General features: G+C 35.6%; 1 protein-coding gene across 1 annotated transcript in view; it reads right to left on the bottom strand.

Moving 5' to 3' along the window:
- Nucleotides 1–21,803, bottom strand: part of TTBK2 (tau tubulin kinase 2) — a 75,764-nt gene that overhangs the window by 3,671 nt on the left and 50,290 nt on the right. Inside the window, exons 10-13 of the mRNA XM_084207079.1 lie at nucleotides 18,857–19,014; nucleotides 17,691–17,907; nucleotides 16,079–16,290; nucleotides 14,331–14,931 (exon numbers count right to left, since the gene is read on the bottom strand). Coding sequence (XP_084063205.1) covers nucleotides 14,331–14,931; nucleotides 16,079–16,290; nucleotides 17,691–17,907; nucleotides 18,857–19,014 — 1,188 coding nt within the window. The remainder of the gene's footprint in view (nucleotides 1–14,330; nucleotides 14,932–16,078; nucleotides 16,291–17,690; nucleotides 17,908–18,856; nucleotides 19,015–21,803) is intronic.

Here is a 21,803-nt window from a genome sequence, read left to right as displayed (position 1 = left end):
CTTTGCTGTGTACCCTGTACTTTTCTTACTGAAGCTTATGCCCCATTTTAACTAAGTAACCTGGTTAGGATATCTCCTTACCTACAGTGATTAAGACATTCAAAAAGTAAATACTTACATATCTAAATCCCCTAACAGGCCTGATCCAATAGATACACATAAAGCCCTCCTAAAACCTGTATATATCATTAAGTCAGATACCCTTTGAAAAACAGTTAGTTATGATGAGTGCTGTCTTTGGCACACAGCTTAATTGTTAGAGTACGTGTCCAGGAAATGAGAAACCTGCATTCATATTTCTCCCTACTTGAAGGGCATAAACCCACTTCCTCTAGTTCCCATCAAAAAGGGAAAAAACCCAAATGGAGTTGTTTCTCACCTTCCCCATTGAAGACAGGGAACCATACAGACACAAATGCAAGAATCATGAGGTGAGAGGGTGACAGAATACATATACAAGAGAGAGCACATACACAAGTTTTGTCTCGAGACATGGGAGGAATGCACTCTCACATGAAGAGGAGTCCAGCATTCTGGCTTATAGAACTTGGTTGGAGTAAGTTGGTCTAAACTCCAAAAAAAAAAAATTTAAAAATCAAGGGGATACCATTACATCTTTTTGTACATGGACAGAGAGTTCAGCTCTGTGTTTCTTTCTATTCTGTAGCCGCATGAATCTGACACAATCTGTACTCAACAGAAAGTGGAAACTGGAGTCTGAGTTTCGCTAAAAACACTTTCTTGATTCACTACTGGTAGAAGAGACAACTCCGGAGCGTTGCTAGGATTCTGCTATGTCATAATACAGATTTTACTTGATTTTGTTTGAGAAATTATACACAGTGCTGAGCTTACTAGGCTTGTGCAAGAGCTAGTACATTGGTACTAGTGGCAGTAGAAACCAAACCAAAGAAAATCACACAGAGACCTGCAGTAAGAGTCTACTTTTTGTCTCCTTTATAATTTGTTTTCAAGTTTGGGCCAATACAGTCCTCCATGTTTGCTGAATAAAAATGGAACATTGAGCAAAAATCTGAGGTTACTTAGTTTGGGCAAAACAGTCCTCCTCATCTCCTCTTACTCTCAGTCCAGGTTCTTTCATGTGAAAGAAACATTATATCCCTTCTGAGTCAGTGAAGTGTTTCTTAGTGCAAAAGACTTCTTCTGAGAGAATCCAAGAACATCAGTTCAGCTACAGAAAGAACATAGGAAATAGAATTGTCTTTAAAAACGCCCTTCCATGATGAGATCATTTAGTGCCTAAATCTTGAGTATTAAAAAACAGTTTAGAGAGAACTCTGCACAGAAAAGAAAAAAGAAAAAACTGGAGGGAAAAAAAACCCCAAAACAACAGAAGTTCTATGAAACAGGGGAGCTGTCCCATAGATTTTCATACATACGTAGGAATTTGCCCTAAAATAACACTGCTCAGGGTAGCCTACATTGAAGGACTTGCTTTCATAAGACAGAGGGACTTATTTTGGCCTGTCAGACAAAAATCATCAGCTGCTTGAAAAATTCTGATCTATAGTTTGAGTAAAAGTGGGTTCAGGAAATTTTAATGCAATATTATCCTTGGAAGAGGAGGTTCAAATTTTGGAGTGATCACTTGGGCATTTGATGTCCACTGAGCTCTGTCTTAAGCTTGTTTCAATACCTTGTTCTCCAGGGCTGCAGACGCATCTCAAAAATAAGGACGTGTAAATATTTCCTTTTTCAAACTTTTCACTGGATGAGCTAATCTAGTTGCCAATCCAAATAACTCAGGATTAAAACACCAGAGTTATCTTCCACATACCTGAAGGATGACTTCCCTCAGAATAGAATGATTAGGGCGTCCTCTCAACTTACAGAGATGAGACAACCTTAGGCATTTGCTCTCAGAAGGGTATTTATCTATTTGCTGTATTTCCAGAAGAACTGCAACTGCATTTAAACCCTCCTTTGCTCAAATATGTTTACATTAAAACTCTCTTTTCCTTGTAACACTTCTTTCATATGTCAATTCTTTGCTAGAAGAAAGCAGCTCTGATTTGAAGTTAATTTACATTTTTCAATAGACTTTATATCCTTTGCCAGATCTGGAGAGAGAATTTTCTAGTCTTTCCAGCACATCTTGGCCATACAGATTTAACCCTTACATTCAAGAAAGAGGAGACTAGGCTTGTTGAACCACCTACAATCAAACAGACAGGAGCTATTTGTGAAAAAGAAACATTGAACAAATGGAGAAAAGGATACTGGATGACTAAGTATCAATTACTGGTACTACTGAATAACTCAAACTTTCAGAAAAGGCTTTCTGGACACATATATCACTTTCTTGATTTTTATTCACTAACAAAAATTTGTTTTCTCACATGGCCAATAAACCTCTTATTTGTCTTCTCAAAGTACAAGAACTAGATTATATCCCTGTTGGACTTGACACTTCACCTATACGTTCAATAAATTTAAATGGGTAGTCATAAATAACCCTCATATTTTTATTTCTTGTGCCACTAAATACACTCTTATCCTATGAGATTTTTATGTTTAAATATGTCAATTATGTAAAACACTGAACCTGAGGAACAAAGATTACAATTCATCTAAGTAAAATATGGGGAATACAACTTAAAATCCTACCTTATAGCTCAACATGATAGCTAGTTTATAACACTGATTATTGCAATTCCCATATTTCAACAGGAGTTATGTGATGCAACAGATCACTAAAAATGGCTGAGACACTATATGGACCAATGACTTCAAGGTTCTTCTTTCACTCCAAAATATTTGAATGAAATTACTTTCACCATAGTCTTGAATCTTTTGGCCTTCCCTAAATAATTTCTTAATTCCTTTCTGTTTGCTCAAATTCACACTTGAACCAAGATAAGAAATTATCCTACATTGCTTCAAGAAATTTTACAAGACAGTGAGAGGGATGTCAAGAAGGAGAAAGAACAAAACAACAACATAAATATCTCTCAGACATCCTTTATGGCATCTGATAAACTTTCCTCCTTTTAAACCTTTGACAGGCTGCAATAGTAAGCGATATGCTTGCATGAATGCCTCTGTGTAAATACACAGCTAATTGCAGAGGAATGAAATACTGACTTTCAGTCTGCAAAATTGCTAAATCTGAAAGACATAAAGGTGTGAATATGGATTATTTTACAATATCAGCAATAGCTTCTCCATTCCACTCATGATGTCTGATACTTCTGCATGTCAAGGGCTACCAGACTTCAGGCCTCTTAGAGACATGGTGTGCAGATCTGTCTTCTGCTAATTCTTTCATTATTTGTAATTTTTCATTTTAACACATCATCATTATATTACTGGACATTCCGAAGACTCTTCACCTAATCAGTTTACTCTTCAGAACATCTTTCCTACCTTAGGAAACCTTGAAGCTTTTGTATCCAGGAGAATAAACCCCCCACATCTTTTCTCTTTTCCCTGCTTCTTTTTCACCTATGGTCAGCTCTACAGCCAGTAGGAACAAAACCAATGTTAGTATGAGTCTGCAACTGCAACTCTGATTCGCAAGACCAAAAAAATCTCCCAAATTTTTCCAGTTCACCAGCTTCCTCTACTTCATGAGCTTTTCTTTACTTACATCACTTACTTTCTATTGCCTTGCACAATATTATGCCTCTGCAAAGAAATTTCAACTGCAGGTTGTATGAAAGACCCAAGGTTATATAATGTCCTGTAATTTACTGCCAGTGCCATTCTCACTCAAGTAAACCACTGCTACACCTCACATTTTGGGAGACAGCTCACAGCTTCCTGTTCAGAAAAGACCCACCTCCCAAAATCCTCCCTACCTACTACTATCACTCCTACTGACTTTCTAGAGTGTAATCCTTTGTATCCCTTACATTCCAATGCCAGATTAAGCTCATAGCAGGAAAGTTAAAGATAATTAACTATATGTTTACTAAAGTATGTTGGCTGTTTCTACAAATAGACTAATACGGGGACAAACAGGAGAAACATATGGCTGTAATTCAGTGTTATGGGACACTAGACTAAATTTTGATACTGAATCCTTATCAATAGCTCCAGATATATATTACTGCAAGCATGTAATTTCTTCTATAATGTTAATTTTGGCATTGATTTACATGGAGGATGTGAGAAATGGGAAGAGGATGGAATAAGATGCAGAGCTATAAATGGACAACTGTGTTTCCAAATTCTCTAATGTGATAGGTAGCTTTTGAGGATAAAGAACATAGACATCTGTGTGTACAATCTTTCTCTAAGGCTTATTAGCCATGACTTAACTTTTGAATTCTTTAAACAACTTCCCTTTTCAGTTATTCCTACACCACTATACCAGACAAAATTAGATTTTTTTTTTTTTTACATAAAGCTATATCCTATAGAGGGCAAATACTGATTGCTCTAAAAATACTATCTTCAATTCCTTTTAGAGAATGACTGTGACTGTTAATAAGTGACTAAATAATTTGTTAACATGACTAAAACAGGTACTCATTCAATTTGAAACTACTTCTATATAATGCATAAACCAATTGAAGAATATTCTTGAAATTTACTGCTGAAATTGAAAGCAGAAGCACTTACAGACTATTATTTCATAACACTCACATAATACTCCTATGATACTGCTATTAAAATGGTCAGTATGTATTGTTGTGTTTTTCTTGAGTTCCAAAGAAATTATTCTTTTTAAAGAAAGCATTGATTTGCCTCAATGCACAGTTCAGAGGTGTGATTTTTTTTCCCTGTAATTACAGTTGCACTAGAATCATATGTGATTTTAATAATAGAAGACAAATATTTTAAGAAATAAATAAGTCTAAATTAAAGATTATCTTCTGGATGGTACTGTAGACAGTATGCAGACTTATCTACAGGCACAATGTTACTTATATTAATTACATCAATTACAACACAATTACAGGAGAAACAATCATTAGTCATTATGTCCTGAACTGTAACCACCTATTTATTTCAAGATGATTATAGTATGAAACGTTGTCATGGATACAACTGTTGACCCCAGAGTTAATCAGCTCTCCATGGGAAATCCCACAGACCGCTTAGCTTTCCTGAAACATCTTTACTAATTTTATGCTAATGAAATTATATTGTTAGAAAGATGTAGTAAATCACACAAGCTTTGGATAGGGTTGGTATTTTAAAAGAATAATTTAAAAAAAAAAAAGATAACTTCAAGGACAGACAAAAATAACTGCAAGTTGTGATTACAAATTTTGGGAATCATAAAAGCACTGCTGATACCAGGAAGTCAAACATGTAAAACAATAATAACTTTTTGTATGTTTGGGTTTTTTGACTCAAAGTCTGCGGATGCTATTACCACGGCTAGGTCCAGACCTTTATCACTTTTCTGCTGCTTCTAGTAGAGAAACCTGCAGAAGCAGAATGGCCAAAATGGTTCTGTCACTACAAATGGAAATGTTCTCTACGGCAACACACTATTCAGGAAAAATTAAGTCGTTCATGCTGACTGCTTGTCCTCGACTCTTAATTACTTAATTTACAACTTGGAAAGTTTCCTTGGAAGAATTTAAGGTGCTATACTATTTAGTTCTTCTTTACACCAAAGTCAGATAAGAAAAAAGTATGCCTGAAGAATTTCCTTCAAACAAAAGACTGCTCTGAAAAGGCAGCATTTAGATTTCTATGTATCAAGCAATTTCCTGACACTTAGACAAAAGTAAAAAATAAAATTTTTTACTGGTTTGCATTAGAAAGAGTGTATAGAAGAAAATTCTTCTAGAAACATCATTATTAATATAAAATCCAGTTGCTTAAAAGAATGTAAGTCAGGGTAAAATTTATTGAAAAATTAACAATTATTAACAATTACCCTGTCATGAATGAGATGGTAAACATCTGCACATTTTCCCTACTTAACAAAATCAAATCTACTGTGTATCAAACAGTTCTTATAGCTACAAGCTGGACTAACTCCTTGAATTTCTGCCTTGAATGAAACAGGGAAGAACCTAACTTAAACGTCATGCTGACTCCATATAGTTTCCATCAGGATAGGTAACAAGAGGCATAACAATTCTGTAAAATCTGAAATTGGAACCTTTTTTCTACAGACAAACTTAACTTTTCAACTCAGATCAGTATATTATTTCTCATCTTGAATGTGAATATGAAAGTGATGGCTTGCATTTCTATAGTTTCTTGTGTGGGAAGATTTCAGAGCATTTTGTAACTAATTATATAGTATCATATAGTATATAATTACAATTATACACTATATAATTACAAAATATTTTTTAAATGTTACAGTAAGGTAGAAATTTGAGAATTTTAAGACAGAAAATATTTGTATAAGTGCCAACTAATTCTAATTGCTTAACCTGAGAGACACAGATTAGCTTTCCCTAACACAATGAATAACCATAAAATAATTAAACTTAAATTAGCCTCACTGCACATACCTGATTAAGCACACTGAAAAAAGAAAACACACCTGAATGACAGACAAAACTGGAATCCACCTTTGTTAAGGGCTGTATCATATTAGAGAGCAGCCAGTTCAGAAGTGTTCTAGATTGCTGCCGTAGCTAAAAGAGGTGTTCACTATCTTATTGGAGAATTAGAGCTAAGAAACCAGAGATAAAAATCTGCACTCACTAATTTTGATTGTTTCTTAAGACACAGCTGCACATTTAGCACTACAACTACTTAAGCAGCATCTTCACACACAGCCTGGCCAGTAGTTGCTGCACTCAAATCACCTTTACCATTGACCTCACACAACACCCAATGCAGCTCTCTAAATGAGCAGAGAACTCATCTGATTTGAAAATTTGCAGAAAGAAAGAAAAATGTTAGGTTTCAAGAGGATTTGCTGTACAATTTGACCATGCTCCAGATGAGAAGGATACTCTATCTGATACCAAAGTATTGGAAGATAGGTTAGAGCTCCTGAACCCTCATTGATCAAAAATCTGGAAAGAAAGTTGCTTCGCTTGATTTCAGAAACAAATGTATCATTTCTTATTTTTTGATACATGAAGCTAAATTCAACAGTACAGATCCCTGACCTCGGCAATTCATTAGTTATGAATGCTGAACCAAACTGCAGACAGCAGGAAAGACATGAAAATATATTCAGTATCAAATCATTGTAGAGATTAACATGAATGACATTAAAAATCTTTTAAATATGTCAAAAAGAGAAGGACTTGCAAAAATTTTTAAATTCTTCAGTGAGCCATAAAGTATATTAGACTTTCATTGTTGGAATGAACTAAACAATCACATGCTTGTAGTTTTCATAGAAAATGACAAACAGATAATTCTTAACACAGTTATGACTTTCAAATCACAGCTCAAAAAGCAACACAGCAGTCAAGCACTTACCAGGTAAAAAAAAAGAAGCTTAACGTTCACTCCACTGAGCAGCAGCACCTGGCACAATGCCAGATCTTCTTCACATGACAAAGGACATCACTTTGCAACCCTTATTAATATTGCAGCTGTGCTTATTTTTGGGGTACTAAGGAAGCCAGAATGCATTTTCTGAGCATTGTGCACATTTTACTAAGTTTGCTAATTACACCTGCAATAGATTCTGATTGAAAAACTTAAATCGTACCTATAGGGACCAAAAAAAACCCCAAAAAACAAAAAATCCAACAACCAGAAATTAAGGTCATCTTGCATCCCAGAATACAAACCAATGCCAAAAAATACTGAAGCTTAACTCCTAATGAGTTAATTTCACCCAGGTCCCTTTCCCTACTCAGTATGTCAGCCATCATGAAGACGTAGTATTTTGGTATCCCATCAAGTTCACAATCCTGAACACTGGGGACCTACTGTTTGTTTTTATACATCAAGCACACAATTTTTTTTCTTTATTCAGCTAAAAAACAGTCAGGATTTTGCCTTGTTATCACATACCAATGATCCTACAGATTTTGAAAGTAACTAAGCTTAATGAATTACTTTTAATATCAATACTCCTGTTCATTCTTCACTGAGGAAAGAAAAACTGTTTGTAATATAGAACTTTTTATACTGAAAAATACATTGGAAATGAAAGGCAACACAAAATATAATCCAAATTAAATATTAATGGTAAAATGATGATGATATGTTAGTCTTATGCATTAATGCTATGTCATACTGCTTTACCCAACAACGCAAACTCACACTACTTAGCAGATCTCAATATTTTTGGGAAACAAAAATAATTTTTGTAATACAAAAATTACACTTAACTTCAATAATGACTGCAAGCCTTCATCTTTCATATTGAAATGAAACTGGAAATACAAAACTATAAAAAGTCGCCTTTCTCTAGTGGCATTTTTCATTACCTGTGACCCCTGATAACTGCCATCTTTATTTTATATACTGTAAGCAGGGAAAATTTTATTATTTGCTGATTTCCAAAGAAATCATCTGACTATTTCTAGATCCCTTTTTGTCACATTAAAATCATTTAGGATTAGTCAAAATTTTAATGTGTGTTCCCAATTTGAAATTCAGCTGGTACTGTAATTATAGGTATCCATTATTCTTAGCTTCAAAATAAGAAAAAAAAATATTTTTCTAGATTTTATAATCCTATACTTTTTCAAGAGAAAATCTCTGAGGAAGTGAATCTGTCTTCCAGAACATCCAAAGATGCTTTGTGCTCCAGATCTTAACCTGCGTTACAGCTCCTTAAATATCCCCCTCTTCCAAGTGGGACAGTATTATCTTCCTCACCGAGTATTCCCAACTCTATTCCTGGAAAAGACCCATTCTTACTCCCCAGCTTGATCTTTCAAAACATTTTTAGGATGCCGTGTATAGCAGTATGACTAGCATATGCCTACCACCAGAATGTGCAGAGCAACTGAAAACGTTCAACTTTACAGATGACTGCTACAATGCAGTCACTTCCATGAAGACAAGGCTTATTCACCTGCTCAAGTTGTGCTTTTGAGATGCGAATGACAGGGGGGAACTTGCTGCCACAGGGAATGACAGGAAGCTGCCTCCGGCCAGTTGAGCGGGAGGAAGAGGAGTGGCTCTCGGCTGACTGACTCCTTGGTAAAGCAGCCTCCCTCAGAGGGTCCGAGTGGATGGATAGATAGGCTACAGGGCTCATGGTGCGGAGGATGGGACTTGAAATTCTTGGAGTGGAGAAATGCAGCATATGACATGAGTTGAGCTGTGAGAACAACATGGCGGGGAAGAAAATAAGGTTGAATATATTTTAATAATTCTTGTTTATGTCTGGCCTATATGCATTCCTTCAAAAACCATATTCACAACTCCCTAAGAGGCTGAAAGTTCATAATTTAAGAGGTGTCTTAAGTCTAACCTTTGCATTTTCCATCATCCATTTTCAAAAATTCAGTATCAAAATCAAGAGTAACTATCATTTCTCTAGCTGGACTCTTCATTCACTCAGTCTTAGAATCACAGAATCATTTAGGTTGGAAAATAAAATCAGATTCTTTAAGTCCAACCATTGCAACCATAATAACTGGTCAGTAACAATCTAGGGCTTGTAGGGCTTTAAATTTAATAAACTAACAAAGTCTGTTCCAAGGACATTGTGCACATCAGTTGATAACTGGCTAGTCGATCATTGACTGATCCTTTCAAACACTCAGCACATCCACACAACATCGTGTCTGTGTTTCTGAGATTACTACATTTATAGCATATACACCCTTTGGAGGCTTTACAGATGTGCCAATAGCAGCATACATTAAGAACTGCCCCTGACAGGATTAATCAGTAAGGTTAATACTAAACAATTCTGATGAAATTTCCCAAATATGGGACCAAACTAGGAGGATACACTGGCCTGGAGAATCAAGGAACAATTGCTTCATCTTGAACTAAATTAATTAAAGCATTTAGATAAGAGGTAAGAAAAAACAATAGGAACTGTATACTCTTCCAAACTATTAATTTTAGACAAAGTACATTTTTAAATTGCTTACTGATGATTCTAGTAAACCTATAGCTTTGATATACAAAGCTAAAATCAACTGTTTTTTCTCAAGACCTTTTCCAGTACTGAATAAATATCTGATGGTGACACACTTAAATACCTGTAAATGAGATTACTATACATAGTTTGCAATTCTTTGTTCCAATTGCAGTTAGAGAAAACCATGAAGAATAGAGATAAAGAAATTTTCTGCAAGCTTCATGCTTCATGAAGGTGACTTCTTGTTTTATACCACTGCAATTCTAACCTATATCCTTTGGAGAGCAAGAGCATCTAGCAAGCATTTCCGTTTCTAAGGAAAAGGTATCTTTTAATTGTGTCAATACTAAAGCTTCAGTTCCCACAACGGGTAGCTGACTTGCAACTGGAAAAAAAAAGAATTTCCAGTGTCTCATAAAAGCAGCAAATGAGGAGACAAGGTACATGAAAATTTAATTACTTAAAACTCAGAAATAAATAGATATTTAAGAGCAAGCTTTTGATAAAACATAACTTGACACACAAAATTTCCGTTTCAGCAATATTTCTAAATAAAAAAAAAAATAGATTCACACAGTAAACCCTCTTCTATAACACACACACATATATACATCTACACGAATTTGTGTTTTCAGCCAAGTGGGATCAAAGCAAACTGTTATTTAATTTAAACTGAAAATGAAGATGGAAAGAGCTGTTGCATGTTTAATTACTTCAAATCCATTATTTCTTATTTACTGAAATTTCTGCTTGATAAATATGTGTTGCAAGGATTTGTGCAAGCACTGCATGGAGTTCTTTGCAATTCAGTACAAACACAGAAAATTAATGAGGCTGTGGGTCCATAACATACAAAGTCCAGCTCTAGCCTGATAGTACGCCTGATAGGTGTAGGAAAAGAAAACTAGAGCTGTATGATGCAAAGTGCTGCTCCAGTATAAATTCACTATTAGTGTAGATCAGCTCAAATTCTTTTGACAAATTAGCTTCATACCAGTAGATATTACAGCAGATCACACACTGTCTGTCCTGCAGCCAAAGCCACCATACAGCTATCATTAAAGCATAAAGTCAGCACGTATACCCTTAGCATGCTCTGAGTATTCAACAGATAATGTCATCATGTGCCCACAACTAAGCCAGATTAAACTGGTCTTTGCTGGTAGCACACAGAATCTCTATTGCAACTGGAAAACCAAGTCTGATAACATGAAAAATGCTTCTCTTACCTGCAGGCCTTTTTTTCATAATAGATAGCATAATTTGATGTAATTTTTTATGCCTGAGACTTTCTCATCCCCAAACCAATAACTTACACATTTTTCTCTCTTATTTTTTGAGTTCAAGTTTCCTTTCTTAACTGGTGCAACTTTACAGTTTTAATAGAATGCTGATGCTGTGTATAACAGGTGAGAAGTGATATCAACAATTACAGGAAGTCCACATACACAAACAGTTGCAGGAAGAATATTTATCCACAAATGGAAGGACTGTAGACCAGAAATTTCTTATCTTCAGAAGAAAATAAAATTATGGGTGAGTGTATGGAATATTAGTTTTCCATACAGAAACATCCATGCTAGTAGTTACTAAAATAGTGAGCAATAAAGCTCTTAACAAAATTATGAACAAAGAAGAATCACCAAAGTAAAAAGGAAATATTAAAAAAAAAACTTGACTTATGATAGGAAAACTATTTTATGCATTCACCACTGAAATAATTGCTTGCATATTTAACAAACCTATCAAAATAAGCCCAAAAAGCAAAACCATACTAAGTGACAGTGAAGCAGGTCAGTAGAATATATATATACCTATATAGGAGGTATATTCACAAGCACGATGATCATGAATGCTGGCATCTCCTAGAGTTTCGAGCTCTTTGAAATGAGTGAACTATTTCAGTAATTATAAGTTTCTAAACTACTACAATTTCAACATCTATTTTAACCCCTTTTAGTAACACACATTTGATTGATAGTCCTAAAATTAACATTCTTGGATCCAAGCCTGTTCTTAGTAGCTGGTACAATCTAATTAAATCAGCAGAAAAGTAAAGTATGACCTTTGCCTATTATTTGTATTGCCAGGAAGATGCTACCTAGAAAAAAAATACTAAAGAACAAGAACATCTTATGCACAACCAAGGATCACATTGAAAAAACAGTTTCAGGGTAAGTACTCTGAGGAAGAAAGAAAAGGACTCTACCAAACAGCTCCCTGAGGCCACCAGGACCTTTGAACAGAGAGAATGGCAGGAAGAAGAGGCATATACACACACTTGCTCCCAGTGAAATGACAAGAACACTCACCCATAAGAACTAGGTTCTAGTACCCATCATAGGGAGTATTTAAGTATACTTTATAAAGTGGAATACATCAATGAAGGCCAAAAAGAAAAACTTACCCTGAAATAGCCTCTTAGGCTTTGTGTGGCTTTCAAGGGCTAACGAAGTAGATGGAAGATTACCCCAAATTGCCATCACAGCTGGAGTAGACACACTGTATAGATACACTCTGTTCCCAGCTACTAAACTGGCTAAGTAATTTCTATTTGCTTTATTCCCAGGTCAGTTTATATTTTCTACTGTACATCATTCACCTTTGAAACACCAAGTTCCTTCCTGTCATTCATCTTGCACTCACAATACTATTTGCCCTTCCAGCATAACAAACTATATTAATTTCCCCCTTTTTTGAGGTAATGACAAATGCTACTTATCTCCCTGCAAAGCCAGAGTAAAATATCATTTCCCTTGAGTTTCTACTTCAGCCAGTAATTCTTCCAATGCATTTATAATAATTAACTTTGTTTGCAACCATTTCTGCTCCTATGTTCTGAAGCTTCTTCCTTTTCAGACGATGATATTGTCCATTTTTTGCACTGTGGTACGTAATATTTGTATCACTTCTACTTTTAGTTTAAAGTAAAACACCTACTTCCCCCAAAAGAGCCACATTTGTATAAAGTGTACACTTGGATAGTGCATTTGCATAGAAAATTACAAGCTGTTTTTAATGGCTTTTGAAATAAAGACATTTGATAATTAGTATTTTTTACAGGACCAAATGCTGCTCTTTCTTGTTTGTTTTACTAAAACTGACCTTAAAATACAAAACCCGAACAACTTAAAAATTTAAAATAATTTTTCACTTTTAAAGGTTTCTAATCATCAAAAATTCTTTCAAGCAATTAATATTTCAAGCTAAATCTCAAAAATCTGTTGTTTAACACAGTCCTGTATTTTCTATTATACAAAACAAATCTATAAATTACATAATTTAAAGTATGATGTCCAAATATAATGTCATATGAAAGATATGATCTTGCCTTTTCCTTGAAAATCTAGGCATAGCTGAAATTTTACTGCGCTGCTATAGTTCATTTTCATTATAATGGATATCCCACACCTGATAATAAATGACTAGTTGGTGACAAGTTTCTTTTTCTAATGAGCCGGCAGTAACTTTCACAAAAAGTGGTGATACAAGAAGAAAAAATATAACCAGGTTTCTTAGCTCAAGGGAACTTAAAATAATTAACTTTTAGATCATAGATACCACAATATCAACTTTAGAAAGGGGAGAAATAAAACCATGAGGTGATTCCCAATCACTTAACCATTAATCTCACTTACTCCTTAAGTAAAGGCAAAGAAGTCTCTGTTTAAAAATAGTGACAGGAAAAAAAAGTAAATGTTCAAAAACTGTGCAACAGAGAATTCTTCATAAAAGATGGAAAAAGAAAAACAAGGATATGCAACGAAAGCAAAGCAATCTGTTTTGGCAAAAAATATAGGAGTAAAGTAGGAGCTGCAAAAGTATTTTAGAAGTGAAAAGCATCAACACTTTATAAAAGGCAACAAGTTGTTTGTGTAGGGACCATTAGAAATTTCTGATGTAACAGGAAGAAACAAAATTCATTCCAGAAGCAAACACTGCAGGAATCATAGTGAGATGTGAGAGCAAGTAACTGTTTCTTTAATTTCAGCCACTTGGATTTTTCATGGAGCACATGAAACACTGTAGCACGGTATTTTACATATTTCATTGCAATTTTATGTTTATGTACTGCAAACATAATAAAAATGTATTCCCATGTGTGTCTCTCACTGATTAGGAATCACTGCACAAGGAGCTTCTTTAGATAGACAGATTTATAGATAGATAACTCTTTGTTAAATGTGGCCAGTTTTGTGGAGCACACCTGCAGAACAATTAGCACTTCCATGGGTGACTGTAAAAAGCTGTGTAACAGAATATGGAAGATCAGTCTTCAAGAATCAAGTCCCATACCTGGTGAAACTAGGAATTTCTGCTACACCACCTTTACCATTTCCTCTTACAATTCTGAATGAAGAAGAGGTTTTCTTACCGGAGTGAGTGCTCCTTCTGCTTGAGCTTCCATAGGACTTGTAGGGGTGGCTGCAAGAAGCTGTCCTGCAGCTCCAGACAGAAGTTCCAATTTATCTGTAAGCTGTTCAGATGCAGCAGGATGACATTCCATGTCGAGAACAAACTCCACACCTGAAGTTTGGTTCTTGGCATGGACATTGTTTCCTGCCCAACCGCCCTCTTTGGACTGCTCTTCTGGAAGGGACTCCTCTAGAACTTGTAGTACCTCTGGCTCTTCATCTGAGGGACTTCCAGTCATTTTGTGTCCTAAAGCCTCATTTGTCCTGAAGTCCTGCAAGTCCCGTTCCTTATCTATTATCACCCATTCCTTAGAATCAACCTCCTGCCTGCAGGAGCTTAGGTTAACAGCTACAAATCCATTGCTCATAACACCATCAGCATGGTCAGGAGAATTAGCTGACACAGGCTTTGAAGCATCTGGAAGATACTCTTCATCATAGTGCCAAACATGGTCTGTGCGAGCAGTCACAGGAGCAGGAAGAGAGGTTTTCTGCGAAAGAGGAGGAACAGCAGCAACAGGAGTCTCTGCCACTTTCAAGTCTTTCTGCTTCTTCTCCAAACTTAGAGAAAAGAAGTTAATATCTGAATTAGTTAATAATTAATTAAATCATTTAAGTTACATTTGAGTATTTTCAGAAGAAAATTAGATTGATATAAAAATTTGTTGTCATATTCTAGAACAGCCTACAACGGTTCAAAGATCCACAATTTGAGACAAATAAGTAAGATGTCAAGTAAATACGGATGGTCTTAGAAATGTACACATTTTTAATTTTAGTTGTAATGTATCAGATTGTATTGGAAATATGATCACCAGAAGGGAGAATTGTGAGAGAAAAAAACCTCAGTTATGAGGTTACCACAGATGTCCATTGTACTTAAGTTGTTACAAAACACAGACTCAAAGAGGAACAGAAGAAACAGATGTCTCCTGCAGCAGTTATTATATGCTTTTAGGAAGAATGTTATTTATTGCTTTGATTGATTCCTTACTTATGCTTTGTATAATTTGCTTCAAACAAATTCAAATTCCTAGCTCTCCTATGAAGTATTCAAAAGGATTTTGCCACTGTCATCACCCCAGCTCTCTTCTACTGTCCCCACTCAGCCTCTGCCTTTCAGTCAGATTTCACTGTGTGCCTCTCCCTTGTTCTTTCTAGACACAGGCAAACTGAATCCATTGCCATACATCTGTCTCTTCTCTACCTTCAAATTCTATTTTAAGTTCTCTGTCTTCCACCAAGATTTTTATGTTGGTGCAAAACCTTTGGACATAACTAAGCCTGCTGCATGCAGGTAGATTTCTTCACTCCACTTCCCTTCTCATGTCATATAGCCTAAGCTCATGCAACCCCTATTGAGCACCTGACGTCAACCTTCTTATTCACGATGAGTTGTACTGACTGTCAAGAGTATGCCACTGAAGAAAAACTTAATAAATACTAGGATTACAACCACTATGTCTTGAAATACAAAATTCCCCAGTGTGGAGTCCAACTTCAACAGTATTCTACCAGTAATCATTTTCTAAAGTAGCTGCCAAGTTGTGGAATCCATTAATTGAGCAATATTATGAAAAATACTTTGCTGTAGCTTGCATAAGCATACTCAACAGCTCCATTCCTGCTCTTCACACAGCACAGATAAAAGTACCCTAATCCCATATCCTTAAAAGATCCTAGCAAAATGATAACATAATTTCTTTACCAGGTCTCAAGAAACTTATCAGTGTCAGGCTTAGACTCCAACGTCATACGCTTCTCCAGTTCAAAGCTGTGGATGGAACGCAACTTCCGCACCAGTGGAACATCTCTGTCTAACTGGGTGGTCTCTGAGCGAACTCGAATTGGAGAACCAAGACTCGGGGCATTTAGCATTCCATTCCCTGGTCCATGGCTGTTTTCTTCCTCTGTCGCAGCCTGTGCAAAATGTAAAGTAAAAAGGTAACTCACTAGGAGTGACAAAACAAGAGGAAAACAAGGTACTACATGGTAAAGACCCCCCCCAAGTTTTTAGAATGTGAAAAGCCAGTTTGTATTTGGAATGGTCCTTAAGTCCATGCCATAGTTAAGGTAGCTTAGATACACTCTTCAGCACACACCTACTGCAGACAAAATATTGGCAATATATTGTTTCTGGGTAAGTCTGAGAACAGTATCAAAGACACAGTAATACAGTTACATTTACTCTGATACTTCACACACATCCCTGAAATTTTCTTTAATGACAGTCTGAAACTTAGCATTTGGTAGCATCTTTGGTCTGCTTTACAGTCAAGGACTCTTATAAAAGAGAAATTAGCTTCCAGGCTGTCTTTTTGATTCTCTGGAGCATATAACACTGTTATACACTAAATCTACTAAATATTTCTGTGATTTCAACCAATGTTTTAACCCAACTGCATTCTAGCTTAATAATGACTGAACATGGTTTAGAATAATAACTGAATATGATTTATAGCAGGGAAATAATGATCATCCTTGGTTTCTACAGGTGTAACAGAAAGTGTCTTTGTTTGAACTAGAACAATCTCCTTTCTCTCTCTTTGGTAAAAACAAACAAACAAATAAGCACATTTGAAAGCAGGCACCATGCCTTGGTCTTTCCCACAATACATTTCTTTTCCTAGCAAACAATGAGTAACAGCTTCAAAACTAGACAGATCTCCTAGATAAAGAACATTTTAGTACCCAATCTGTTTTCATGTTAAAAACACTGTTCTATTAAGAAACAGGCAATATCTGTCCAAGTATGAAATACTGTGATTGTGAGTAAGGAAGACAGGAGACAATTTTCAGAAACCACTTTTGAAAATAAAGCTGCATTCTCTTGTAAAGACCAGCCAACGAACCTCTGAATCAGTGCAAAGGTATCACATCTTATGGAGACAAAACCACCAAGTGAATTAAATGGATACTGCCATTCACACTGATGATTTGTCAAATGGAGAACATTAAAATCTTCTTTTGCACATTTAGTATCTAGCTTCTACGCATGCAAGATGCAGGAAAATTGCTTTGATTTCTCTCAGTGAGCAAGAATGAAGATCATGTCTGAAGAAAATGAATATGAGTAAACTACAGAGTTGCAAATTATCAGCAAGCTATTCATCATAAAGACCTGATAAAGTGACACAAGGCCCAAAAGCCTGTCTGCTTTTTACAGTATATAAAATATGTTATCTCTACCATAAATAATTTTCTTAGATCATTCTGGCTAATCAGTATCAGTACAACTGCCTTATTAATTGTATCTTATGTGCACAACAAGAACACAAAGCTGTTCAAAGATGGCCTTCACAATGCAGATTTGAAAGTACCTTACAGATCCCCAGTTTTATTTTGTTTCTGTTTGCATCCATTTCTTCCCAAACATCTTTTTCCTGAGGACGCTGATGTCCAGGGGATCCAGGTATTTTCTCTGGTGACACACCAACAGGAATAACATTCTCTCCATCACTGAGCTGTTCATCAGGGAATACTTCATCTGTATTTTCCCGCAGCAAATCTCCTGGGATAGGAGTGGCATTGGCAATTCTACAAAAATAGTTTAAAAACAAAATCAGAGAAGTAAAAATGATTATACTTTCATGTGTTTACAGAAATTATTTTCTATTTTAAAAGAAAGAAACAAACAAAAACTTACAAAGAAAATCACATCTCTGCAGAAAAATAAATCTTGGATGTGATTTAATATAAAACCCCCTACTTCCTGGCTTTCACAATTTATTTAATTTAGGTACATAACAAAACATGTAAATAAAAAAACCCTATCACACAAAAGTTGTTTTTTTGAATGTTTTTGAAGCCACTTCTGAGAAAATTTGCTAGAGTTCATGTCCAGGCCCAGCTTCTTTCCTGATTCTTCTCTATGTATTCTTCTATTCAAAAAAATTAATGGCACCCATAAACACTTCTTATGTTCATCCATAAACACCTTTTATATTCTTTAATCCTCTGAGATGAATATGGGTATTATTGAACATCACATCTTGTCCAATTTACTTCATTACAGAATGTCTCATACAACAAGGAAATATTATTTCAAACACAATCAAAATCTACTTCCAAATTTCTTATAAAGATCCAGTCATTTTTCAAACTTATAAAGGAAATTGAAGCTAGAATTTTATTTCAAGATTACAGAAAACAATGGGCTTATTTCCAGGCAGTTAAATTTCCAGGCACTTAAACTCAGGACACATTATTTAGTTCCACAAAATACAATTTAGCAAAGGATGGATGAACAAATTTACATGCAATTTCCTGGAGTACTATTTTTATTGCTGTAATTTTAGGACTGCAGTGCTGATATTTCAGGATAGTATAAACTGGAACCCTAAAAAGGGAAATACTTCAAATGCTCCCAAACCTCCCTCCTGTATGCATTCAAACTCCTGCAGAAAACACCTAAATTATGGAGATAATTTCCCTTTGGTAGGAAGCCCCTCTGTGGCTGCCACTGAAGAGACCACACCGTGCATACCCAATTGCAGCCGGCGTAAGACGAGTGTGCAACTGAGGGGTGGTTGAAGTTGTTGTTGTTGTCAGAGAGCCATCAGTTCCACTCTTCTCCCAGTCAAAAGGGTCGCTTTCAACAACCCCAAACGTTTTCATGCTGTTGTCAAACACAGACATGAGAAGCTGAAAATGAAGAAAAAAGTTAATAAGCTTGACTTTTGTCTAAGAGACCAAGTAATTAAGAAATATCCTCCTGTAATACTGAAAACAACATTAAAGAAATGTTATTTATAATTATATGAAACAATTCTAATTTTTCAAGATTTTGAGGCCAAAATATACAAAATTTTATTAAAACAGAAAAAAAATCCACCCACATCTGTGTTTTTATAAGGCATGAGGCAAACATACACCATAGACTTTAACAAAAAGACAGAAATACCCACAGAGAAGCATAACTACATTGCTGCAGAATACTATAAAAGGCTCTCTAGCAGAGGAAGAGAAAATAATACATTTGGTAACACCATGAAACCTAGGAAATGAATGAGATGTAGGAAAGGATGCTGATCTTCTAATTCAGACTTTTCTGTATTAAGAACCATGTATCATTTACTTCATATAATGCTGACATTTATACTATACAAATGCCTAAGTGTTCAATCCCCATTTTATGCTATGAAAAAGCCTTTAGTAAATTTGTGTCCATGACAGAGAAAAAAATGGCATCACTTTAGTCTCTCTGTGAAATAAACTTTGTCTCATTCTAGTAGCTGATGGGAAGGCTGTGTCCATATCATTCTCTTACTCTATAATATTTCTAAGGTTTTTTCTCCCTAGAAGCTAAAAGTCTGGGTTTTTTTCCAATCCACGATGCTGAAAATTTTTCCACACTCTCCTTCAGCATACCCTTTGGCAACTTGAAATAGATGGAAAGTTTGGATAATTTCTCTTGTATAGAGTGGTCTCACCCATATAATTTTTACTCCCAAGAACTTTCTGCATGCCATCTGTCCCAGTCATTTCTGTAATCCTACTGAAGTGCACAAAGCCATAGTTCATTCTGTCCCTTATGTACTGTGCTTAATTCTTCTCCTCCTCTAAATATTAAGCAGTGTCTCTGAAGTAATTCTTAAAGTCATTCTCTTTTAAATCTTTTCAACAATTTCTGCTATAAGCCAAATGCAAACTCAAATGCTTATTGATCCCAGGAGGCTGAGGCAATGTATGCACAAATACCTAAAAAAAAAATAATCTGATATTGCCAAATCAAACATGGTTTCTTGGCCTAGGTGATTAACGTTTTAGACTACAAACTCTTCGAAGCAGGGATATACATACATTCTTGTTCAGTGCCCACCCATAAATACAAAGAATATAGCAGGTAGGAATAACACCACTGCAAACACAAGTTCAGAGAGACCAGACTTTAAAAGAGCATTCTCTTTGCTCTAGATAAAACCACTTTGCTTTGGTCTAAAGCACATGAGCAAGGCTGTGTTGTAAGGCTCAGGCTGGAGCTACACAACTCTAAATGTTCCATGAATAACCACAGGATTGTAAATTACTGGGCTTTGTCTATCATGGAAAAATTCTGCCCTGGTATCATGTTAATTGTTGAGTGCATGTGCTGTGTTAGATACAAATAGACCACAGAAAAGGATTTGCAAAAATATGAATGTCTATATGCTTTATCATTCAGATTCTGTAATGCAAAATTTATTTACCAGTCTATAATCAAGGTTTTTCTATGCAACATCAAAATTTCTGCAATAAAACTTTTTACCATAGGAAAAAAAATCTGATACATCTTCATAACCAGGCACGCAAAACATTGAAAACTTTTTCCTCATTTAATTGTGAACTACAGGATAAATTTCATGGGAATTTGTAATGGAGAAGAGGAAAAAAAATCAAAGTATTTCGTTTTCAGGAATACTGAACATTTTTTGTATTTGTAATAAGTCTTTTATAACACTCAAATTTTTTCATAAAAATTGATTTGTTCTGCAAATGTGCAGAATCATATACCAGTATATTTAGAGAAATTCACTTATAACAGGAAATCAGTTATTTCTTGAGGTTTTCAGCTCTTATTTCAATTCTTATACATCTTGATTTCTTTGTTCTACCAAGCAAAGTAGAGGAGTTGCTCTTATTAAAGTAACAATTCCAGAATTAGTCAGATTTATTTATTCAGTTGAACCAATTACACTTGAATGCCAACAGAAACTCATTCCTTCTGATTTCACTGATTTAGGGAGTTGAACAAAGGTACAGAGGTAGACAGGTCCTGCAAGTGGGAAGCAGGAATGCATGTTTCTGGGAGCCAGAAAGAAGGCACACAGGGACAGCTTGTCATGGTGTGCAGTTTGATCAATACAACTTCTCACAGTGTGTGAGGCTGAAAATACTGTCAAGTCTCTCCCTCCCTGCTTTTCCTGAGGACTCCTCTTCTGCTTTCCACGAACTGGCAAAAAGTTCTACATTTATTTATTGTTTAATCATAGGTCAACACTGAGTGAGTTAAGACACATTCTACAGCATATCCTCTCAGCACATACCACCTTACCACTGAGCAGAGGCTGCCCATTTCAGCAGGCAATACTCTCTTAAACAAAGAAAAATTACTTCTGTGATCTCTGTACACAACGCTTCAGTTTTGAAAACACACCATGAGTGTATATTGTGCTCCAGCTGTAGGTGCTGAGTTCCAGACTTTGGAAAACTGCCAGAACGACAATCTCTGAGAGAACAATCTGATCAATTAACTTACGGAGCATGTACTGGAGGTTGTGACAGTAGGATAGCTCCCAAGCCTAACAGAATACTGACTGAAAAACAGGTGTCAATTGTTTTTAGAAACTTAACTTACACTAAGGCAAGCCTTACACTTGCCAAATGGAAAAAAATAACATGTTTCAACCACAGAGTTTCCATGGCAATAAATGGTCATTAAATTAACTTTGTAG

Source organism: Fringilla coelebs, assembly GCF_963513975.1.
Source record: "Fringilla coelebs genome assembly, chromosome: 6".
NCBI lineage: Eukaryota > Metazoa > Chordata > Aves > Passeriformes > Fringillidae > Fringilla > Fringilla coelebs.
This window is presented reverse-complemented; position numbering and strand designations above follow the sequence as displayed.